Consider the following 10230-nt stretch of genomic DNA (forward strand, 5'->3'; position numbering starts at 1 on the left):
GCATTTGAATGAAAAGTTTTATTATTCCTATTTTTGTGAAATTTACTATTTTGAAATTTGAATTAAGATGTTTGTTCGGAGGGCAAGTGTACCCATCGAGAAGTAATAAAGGGTTCTTAAATTAAGTTCCCAAAATATCGTCCCACAAGGATTGATTTCCAATTACTAAGAATTTTCTAATTCAATTGTTTAAGCTTCAAAGATACGAGATTAATTAAAAACAAGAATTTATAAAATCAATTATAAAACTAAGAGTAAGGAATACAATGCACGTCTTGGTTAAACTTATCGGAGAGGAACCTAGGGCATATGGGTCCTCATTCAATCCTTTATGTTATTTTTCTATTTAACTCTAAATCCGATTTCATTGTAATTACCAATCATTCATACTGATGCTATTAATATCCACTTGTCATGCAATATTAATATTCTTTTCTCTAAATTAATATCCCCAATGGTCATGCAAGACATCAATTTAAGAAAGCTTAAGGAACCTATGAACTTGTTAATTTAATGATGATTAGAAGAGAAAGATTAGTTTGGTCCACCTAATCCTTTGTCTCGTTTTACCCTATAAATCTATTAATTAATCGAGGTACAGTCGCCTTACGATATAATTAATTAGGATTAAGAAAGAAGCGCAATAGGATAAAATCTAATCACAAAATGAAAATTAAAATCAAATTTAAATTATAAAAGTTATAAACATCCCCTAAGTTTACAAATGAAGCTCTTGGAGTAATTTTTATATTTTTGTATATGAACAATATCTTTACTCTTCTCTCCTTTTAATCATATATAACCCTTTTTCTTTTTTCCTTTTTTTCATTTACTTTTTCATACTTTCTTTCTTTCTTTTTGCACATGAGAGATATAGAGGAGAATTTATCAAGCAATTCAACAACTCAATTGCTCCATTCATAAACTCAAGGTTATCAAAATATTTTATAAATTTAATGTAAAAAACCAAGAAAATTAATAAAGCTCAAAGTGGGCAACTAGTTGTATCTCAAACATGCTGATGACCAAGAATAAAAATTCTATTATGCCTCAATCATATTAAAAACATGCAATTAAAAGAAGAAGTCTTAAGTCGGTTCTAAGTCAAGTTCTAGAGCACAAAACCTAAGGAGATAATCACACAAAACAATGAGAAAAAGGGTACAATTAATTAAATTAAGATAGAAATCCCCTTCAAGACTCAAAACTCACATCTGTGGGTTAAAGTTTAATGTAGAGTATAAAAGTAAGGAACCCAGCTAATTATTAGTTTCCAAATGAAAGTATAATGCCAATAATAATCACTCAACATGCTCTTCTATCTGGAAAAAATTGGGTTCCATGAGGGAAAAAGTTTTAAATTATCATAAAAAATAGTAAAGGCACTTTACTTAGTAACATGCAAATAACAATCATATAATTAGGAACTACTCCCCCATACTTAAAACGAAACATTGTCCTCAATGTTTGAAAGCAATTAACTTAAAAACATGCAAAGAGGGCAATTGAATAAAAAGGAAAGAAGTTCCCTGATAATTCTTGGCGCGACGGCTTCGAGTGAGGGAGCACGCCATGTTGAAATCTTGAGCACGCCCATGCTTATGATGTAAAGCTTTCTCTCACAACTGCGACTCAATGCACGGCCGTGTATGTGATAAGCATGGGCGTGCTTCCAAATCAGAGCTCAAAAGTGTGGGAACAATCACTCCGTTCTTGCAATCTTTCAATATACTTATTCTTTATTCTAAAAATAAAATATAAATAGCAAAAATTAAAATAAACAAAAATAAATAAAATTTAAATAAAATAAAAGACACAAGTTGCCTCCTGGGAGCGCTTGTTTAACATCACAAGCCTGACGTTCCTGTTAAATCATGGTGGGAAGAAGGTATGAGTCTCAGAGGTGACTCCCTTGATATGCAATTGTCTTCCCAGTAGCTTTGCCTCCCCAACACCTATTACATTAGAAAAATTATTCATAAGATGGGGATTAGAATAAAGAGAAGAAAATTTAAGCTTCGAATTAGGAGGCTTATTAATGGATGGTTTAAGTTTTTGTCTTTTCTTCTTCTTATATTGCTTCCTCCTTACCCTTTTTCTTATGGTTCCATGCTTCACATAAATTGGAGGAGGAGAAGCAACATTCATAGTGCTCACAAAGTGACAGGACTCTTGGCTTGAAGGGTACTTGAAAGAATTGAAAACTTGAAATACAACTTCCTTATCATCTAGCCTCAGTGTGAGCTTCCCTTGCTGAACATCTATTATCATTCTTCCATGTCAAGGACAATGAAATCTGTAGGAAACATGAACTTATCTACCTTGACTTGGACATCCTCCACTATGCCCCTAGGATACGTTATTAAACGATCAGCAAGTTGCAGAGAGATTGAAGTTGGCTTGGGTTCTTGCATACCCAACCTTTTAAACACAGAAAATGGCATTAGATTGATGCTAGCACCTAAATCATAGAGCGCTTTATCAAAATAAGAATTGCCTATAGTGCATGGAATTGTAAAACTCCCTGGTTCCTTAAGCTTAGGCAGCAACTTCCTTAATAAAATTGCTGAGCACTCCTCATTCAATCTAACTGTCTCGAATTCTTCCAATTTCCTTTTGTTGCTTAGCATCTCCTTGAGAAATTTAGCATATTTCGGCATCTGTGATATGGCTTCAACAAAAGGAATATTGATGTGGAGCTTTCTGAGGATCCCAAGGAACTTATTGAATTGAGGGTCTCTCTGGCTACTCATCAATCGTTGTGGAAATGGAACTTTTGGTTTTGTCACCACTGGTGCATCTTCCCTTGTCTCCTTTTTCGCATCTGGGTGGTAAGCACGACCTTGCTCATCATCCAACACGGGCGTGCCTTCATTGAGCACGACCTTGCTTTCGTCTAGCACGGTCGTGCCTTCGTTGTCTGCAAGGGCGTGTTGTTCTAAGCACGGCCGTTCTATTTCAGGCAGCATGGGCGTGTAGAGTGATGCAAGGGTGTGCTCCTCCTTCAGCACAGCCATGCATGACTTATGTGTTTGCATCCCATTCAAATTTTTTCCCACTTCTTAGAGTAATGGCATTGCATTGGTCCCTTGGATTAGGCTCAGGTTGAGATGGTAGTGTTCCCATCACTCTTTGACTCAGAAGATTCGTAATTTGCTCCAATTGTGCAGTCATCTTAGAGTAGCTAGCTTGTATTTCAGATCTGACCTCTGTAAACCTTTTATCAGTTCTCTCAATATGTTGGTCCAACTTGGATTCAAGCTCTGTCATCCTCTTATCAGAGTAATGCACATATTGCATCATCTGTTCTTGAAAGTTGGACTGAGATCTAGGATCTTCTTTTCCTTCAGGTCTTGCTCCCTGACTTTGCACATGAGGAGGGCGATAAACACTTGAATTTTGACTTTCAAAGCCATTCCCCCAAGAGTTTGGAGGATTACTCCTCCACCCCAAACTGTGATTGCCCATGAAGTTTGCCTCTTCTTGCTTAAATTCTGGGCTTGCAGGAGCTCTTACAAGTTGGTCTTGAGCCTTCATTAAAGATTCAAGTTGCTTTGTAAGGGCTGTCATTTGGTTCATTAGTGGGCTGTTGCTCTCTGCTTGGTAGACTGGAGTGGTCTTTTTCCTCTTGATGTCGTAAGAGTCAGTAGTGTGCCATTGAAAGCTAGAAGATGTCATCTCATCTATCAGCTTGTATGCATAATCTGGATCTTTTCTTATAAGGGACCCTCTTGCTGCGGCATCAATTGTAGCCCTGATAGTGATTGATAGGCCACTGTAAAAAATTTCTACCTGTCTCCACGTTGGAAAATCATGATGAGGACATCTCCTCAAAAGCTCTCCAAATCACTCCCATGCCTCGAATAAGGATTCTGCTTCATGTTGTTGGAACCAACATATCTCCGTCATAAGCTTAGAGGACCTTGATGGGGGAAAGTACTTTCCCGAGAATTATTGAGTGAGATCCTCCCAAGTTCTGATGGAGTTGGCTGAGAGTGAGGCGAACCAAGCATTCACCTTTTCAGATACCGAGAATGAGAAAAGACGGAGTTGAATAGCATCGTTGCAGACTCAATTGTACTTGATGGTATCTGTCAATCGGAGGAACTTTATCAGATGAAGATTGAGGTCTTCATTAGGCATGCCTCCAAACTGTATCGAGTTCTGGACCATAGTTATAAGTGCTGGCTTTAATTCAAAATTGTTAGCCTCCACATTTGGTGACGCAATGCTTCCATGAGTGCCTCTAGCAGTGTGTGTCATGTAATCTTGGATTGATCTCCTTCCCTCTGCCATTCTTTGCTCTCTCACTTCTTTTCTTTGTCTACGAACTGTTCTTTCAATCTTCAGATCAAATAAACAAGCTGTAGAGCACTTAGAACGAGTGAGCATACATTAAAAGAAATTGTGAAATAATAAAAAAATTAAAATAAAATAAAAACGAAAATTATAAAATATAAAAGAAAAATTTAACAATAATCAAAACAAAATAAAATAAAACACAAATTGCTTAAATCAATTAAATTTAAGATTTTCTTAATATTGAAAAAGCAATCCCTGGCAATAGTGCCAAAAACTTGTTCGGAGGGCAAGTGTACCCATTGAGCAGTAATAAAAGGTTCTTAAATTAAGTTCCCGAAATATTGTCCCACAAGGATTGATTTCCAATTACAAAGAATTTCCTAATTCAATTGTTTAAGCTTCAAAGATATGAGATTAATTAAAAACAAGAATTTATAAAATCAATTATAAAACTAAGAGTAAGGAATACAATGCACGTCTTGGATAAACTTATCGGAGAGGAACTTAGGGCATATGGGTTTTCTCATTCAATCGTTTATGTTATTTTTCTATTTAACTCTAAATCTGATTTCCTTGTGATTACCAATCATTCATACTGATGCTATTAATATCCACTGGTCATGCAATATTAATATTCTTTTCTCTAAATTAATATCCCCAATAGTCATGCAAGATATCAATTTGAGAAAGCTTGAGGAACCTATGAACTTGTTAATTTAATAACGATTAGAAGAGAAAGATTGGTTTGGTCCATCTAATCCTTTGTGTCATTTTACCCTATAGATCTATTAATTAACTGAGGTACGGTCGCCTGACGATATAATTAATTAGTATTAAGAAAGAAGCGAAATAGGATAAAATCTAATTACAAAACGGAAATCAAAGTTAAATTCAAATATCAAAATTCCATAAATTCATGAACAATAGTTTCCCATAGCCCTAGCTATGGACTTAGTTACTCATGCTAAAGAAAAGAACTAAAACAATCATAAACAAAGCCATAATCAAAAGAAATAGCAAACTAGAGTGTGAGATGTGTTCCCGGTCTTCAAGTACGATCACTCGAAGCTCCAAGTCCCACCAAGCATGTGCCAAGGATCCCGTGCAAGAGAGACGAGATTAGATGTATTCTAGAGTCAAAGCCAAGATGTCAAAACGATGTTCTTATGGTGCCTGAGATCTTCACTTTTATAGGATTTGAAAATCCTAAAATCTCTTCATAATTGGGCTTCCTGCAGATGAGCACGGCCATGCAAGGCCTTAAGCACGACCGTACATGGGCTCGAAGCACTCTCGTGCTTATTGAATGGGTCTGGGCCTACTGACTGCTGCGAAGCTCTAATCTTCCATCAATTTAGGCCCAGAATACACCCAAAATCCACTTGCAGCCTTTTTATACTGAACTGCACAATTAATATATAAATTAGTGTAAAACTCAAATAAAATAAATGTCAAATATGAATATATGGGCTGTAAAAGAGGGCCTAATTACAGACTTATCAATGTTACAAATTTAAAAATTGAAAATGGATTTAATTTAACCCATAAAAATAAAAACAAAAACAAAAACAAATTGAGAAATGAAAATGAAAACAAAAACGCAAACAAAAACAAAAACGAAAGCAAAACACAAAACGAATTGGAAAACAAAAATAAGAATTAAAACCACAAATTGAAATCATGAATCACAAACGCAAACTATGATTACTATACTGAATTTTTCCTAAATCTCAAATGTAAAATCAATCAATCGATCAATAGTACACTCAAGAACAAAACCAAATTTAATCAAATTATGCATGCACCAATCTTAATCAAGAATTGCAAAAAAGTGAAAAGACAAACTCGGAGCGATCAATCGATCTTGCAATCCACGCTTGAGACGAGATGATTCGTGAGAAAATAATAATTGAGAACGTAGCGGAATCCAAAAACAGGCAAGTGAATGAAACCAAAAAGGTTTTCTCTCAAAACAAGAAAAAGTCTTTATAAAAAAGCAAAATTATCAAAAGGGAAAAGAGAGGTAGATAGATCTAAAATCTACCTTTTGACCTCTATATATACTAGTCTTAATGAAAACAGAATTAAATAGGCCAAGGCCTCTGCAAGTAATTATAATAAAAGCCCTAAATAAAAATCCTAAATATAAAAGGGTATGTTTTGAGTCTGAACTTCAAAAATTAATAGAAAACAGGTCCAAACTCCAAACAGCATGATCCATATATCCAAATTGAAGCCCAGGAAGTCAGTAATCCATTGCAAAAAAAATCAGCCAAAAAAAAGATCTACAAAAAAAGTTATAGCCAAAATAGTGGACAAAGATCAGAATAGCGAAAATATGAAATATAAAGTAAAGGTAGCAAATATTCATAAAAACTCTAATTTAATGCAAAAAAAATGTAAAAACATGCTAAATGAAATAAATAAAGCAGAAAAGATATTTTGGGCGATGCAATAAGGCTATAAATGTGAGTACAAAATATGAATCATTAGCCTCATATTCCTTTTTCTATATATATATATATATATATGAAAATTTTCATGAAAAATTTAAATGATAAAAGAAATTTCTTTCATAAACTCTCTAATGAGAAAGAAGCAATGAAATTATATATATATATATATATATATATATATATAATTCATACTAAAATTTCATTGATTCATAAGTACTTTAGAAAACTAAAATTCTAAATTTTCATCTACAATAGAGAAAATAGTAGTTTTACAACTGTTTCAAAAAAATGCTATAGAACTGAAAATATTCATTACATAACTCCAAATAACCAAGTCCTATAACAGTTCTCATCCATCCATACACTGTGAGCTTGGTACTACTCGTCCTGGTTTCTTAAAAATGTTGTGTAAGGGTGAGTCTCTACCCTATTACTCATACAAAACACATATTCATCATAAAACACATCTTATTACAACTAAAGAAAACATCATGGTATTGTATATCATAGTGTTACATAAAGCAAGTTCTCATCTCAACACATAAACACATATTATATTCCACATATTCATAATTTCTTTTCATTATTTGCGCTCACCGCATCCTATGACCACAGTTATCTGATGCCTCTATCCCGAGGTCTTACACATCCATGTAATAGTCGCTGGATGACCCAATGCAATACAGATATAATGCATGAAATAGACAGTCCCTTAGCAAAGGTAATGATCAGGAATCAAGTTGGGAAACAAGTGTGTGGTCATGTAGTGCATTCGTACACAATATTTCATGCACAACCCCGAATGTAACTCACCACCTTGCATTTCTCCAAGATATCTCATATCGTCTCCATCTTCCACTCCAGTGTATCTCTATAACTATTTATATCATATTCATTTCCATCTCATACTCTTTTTGAGTATGTTCACATATGTCATTTCTCATGTCCACATATATTTTTCATCATATACATCAAACCATGGCATATTCATAATACACATCATTTTTACATGAACCACAATATATTCAAACATGTAACATCCATCTCTTTGTACATTTCATATCACAAAATCATATCAATCATCCTCAATATATCTTATCATGCACTATCTAAACATAATAACATATTTTCACCATATATCTTCATATATTCATCATAAAATCACATAAACAACCAATTATTCTCACTATTCACCGATTATTTTTCACAAAACAAAGATTATTTCACATATAATTATATATATAACCAGATCTATAAGAACACAAGTAATATACACAACAAAATGTAAAGTAAAGCCCCCTTGCCTTAGGATAAGGATTTCTCAAAGATTTAACCGAAGATTTTGCTCTAAAATCAAAGTTTATCCTAAAAATCATAAGATAACTATAAGAAATTTGAGATGAAGAGAAATGAACAGTAAATCTAGATTCAAACTTAGAGAAACTTACTTTGAATCGCTTAGAATGAACTTACGATCTTAAACCTGAAGAGAAATCTAAGTTTTGAGGTTTAGTATAAGAGAAAATGGTAGTATATGGCCTTGGGTCTCTCTAGAACCTTTGAGAAGTGTAAAGAATGAAAAATTTTATGCAAGGCCCCTTATTTATAAGCAAAATTTTGAAAATAATTTATGGGTACTATTCACACCAAATTTACTGTTCATATTGCCTTACTGTTCATGCTGGAATTATTGTTCATGCCAGAATTACTGTTCACACCGCCTTACTGTTAATGCCAGAATTACTGTTCACTTTTTTTTTAAATAATTTCAAACTGCATCTAAATTTATTCCAATCACACTTAATATCATATACTTTTTTAATTAATACTTAAAAATACTGGGTGTTACATCTTGAGCAATTGACGTGTCTCTGTTGCATTCTCGCTGTAGCGAGATCACAGAAGATATGGGTGTCTCTGTTGCATTCTTACTGTAGCGAGATTATGCAGAAGGTGAGGTGCAAAATTGTCTGATATTTTCGCTGTAGCAAGAGATGCCTCGTTGTAGCGAGAATATCACGACTCTTGGGGTATTTGAGGGGTTTAGGGTTTAGAAAAACATAATTCCCACTTTTTCCTTCATCTCTCCTTCAATTCTCTTGACCTATAACCCGTTTTCACTGATTAAATTGCCTCCAAGGCCATTTATACTCTAGATTGAAGGTTGGGGATGTGTTTTGGACGTTTGGAGGTAAGTTTAATGAGTTAGGGTTTTTGATTTTCACTCTTTCTTCATTCTTCTTGATTTCTCATGGAGTTCTCTATGTATTTAGGACGAAAACTGTGTGAGGAGACTTTCTGCCATTGATTTTATCATGGATCTTCAATCCGAAGTAAGGGAGAACTCTACCCTATCTCTTTGTATTTAAAATTCGTTTATATTGTTAGGTATTGGAATGTTATTGAGATAAAATATAGGAAAATGTGTGTTTAGATGGGAATTTTGTGTTGAGCATAATGTGGTAGGTTTTGGATAATGTGTGATGAAAATAGTTGAATGCGTGTATATATGCCATGTTTGATAATGAATGTTGTGAGACGAATAAGAATGTGGGTGAAAGTGTGTAAATAGTATGTTGATTGTGATTGTATCTGAAATGATTGAGAACTATGAATGGTTATAGCGACATACTGGGGGCGTGAAAGATGAGGGCGATAGGAATATCTTGGGGAAAAGAGAGTGGTAGTGACACCAATAGTGAGCGTAGGCGCACCACAGGCCACACACTCTTCTCCTAACTTAGCCTCTGACCAATACCTTTGCTAAGGGGCCTGTGACCACACATGTTGTATCCATGAGATGAGGGCTAACCAGCGACCATCAATGGTGTGAAATTGAGTAAGTTCTTAAGATTAAGGGCATTAGGAAACTGTGATCACAGTGCTACAGTGAGCGTGGCTAATGTGCAATGAGCGTACGTGTGTATGTGAAATGATTGTAAGTGCAGTGAGTGCACCTGTGTATAAATTGATGTGCAAATATGTGTGTGTTGTTGAAAGGAATAAATTAATGTTGTTAAAGTGTGATTTTATTATATTAGAGGTTGTTATGAAATAAACAAGGTGAGTTTTTGTGTTTGTGTGTGTGATAGCGTAGAGAACTCACCTTTACATTTACTTTTCAGGTGACTAAGATGATTAGCACCAAGCTCAGTGATTGGGGATGGATGACACTACTATAGGACTTAGAAAATTATTTTTGAAATTTGTGATGTATTAAATAGGTCCTGTAGCATTTACTTGATTAAAATTTGTAACCCATCCCATATTTTGAAATACTTGAAACTATGCGTTTGAAGTTATTAGAAATGAAATTTTTATTTTCCCTCTCATATTGTAAAAATATTTTATTTTGAAATAAAGTAAGGTATAACACACTAACACATGCTGAAGTATATTGACATTTCGTCGAGCAGAGTCTCGAAGACAGGATAATTTTGTTTCCTTTTTTGAAGTTAGAAGATCAGCTAGT

At 34.3% G+C, this 10230-nt stretch overlaps 1 protein-coding gene and 1 non-coding gene across 2 annotated transcripts; one reads left to right on the forward strand and one right to left on the reverse strand.

The window, feature by feature from the left end:
* Positions 1–2267: 2267 nt before the first annotated feature.
* LOC113871549 lies at positions 2268–3017 on the reverse strand. Its single transcript, XM_027508641.1, has one exon. The coding sequence runs from the start codon at positions 3015–3017 to the stop codon at positions 2268–2270; it is 750 nt and encodes a 249-aa protein (XP_027364442.1).
* Positions 3018–3808: 791 nt separating this feature from the next.
* Positions 3809–3915, forward strand: LOC113874007. Its single transcript, XR_003506069.1, has one exon. It is a non-coding gene; the product is annotated as a small nucleolar RNA R71 (small nucleolar RNA).
* Positions 3916–10230: the final 6315 nt, after the last annotated feature.

Source organism: Abrus precatorius, unplaced genomic scaffold (genome assembly GCF_003935025.1).
Source record: "Abrus precatorius isolate BTA unplaced genomic scaffold, Abrus_2018 Scaffold7, whole genome shotgun sequence".
In the NCBI taxonomy this organism is placed as follows: domain Eukaryota; kingdom Viridiplantae; phylum Streptophyta; class Magnoliopsida; order Fabales; family Fabaceae; genus Abrus; species Abrus precatorius.

Bases quoted from the DNA above. Each gene is read 5' to 3' on its own strand.
- LOC113871549 (XM_027508641.1), bottom strand. From the start codon at position 3,017: ATGGCTGTGCTGAAGGAGGAGCACACCCTTGCATCACTCTACACGCCC.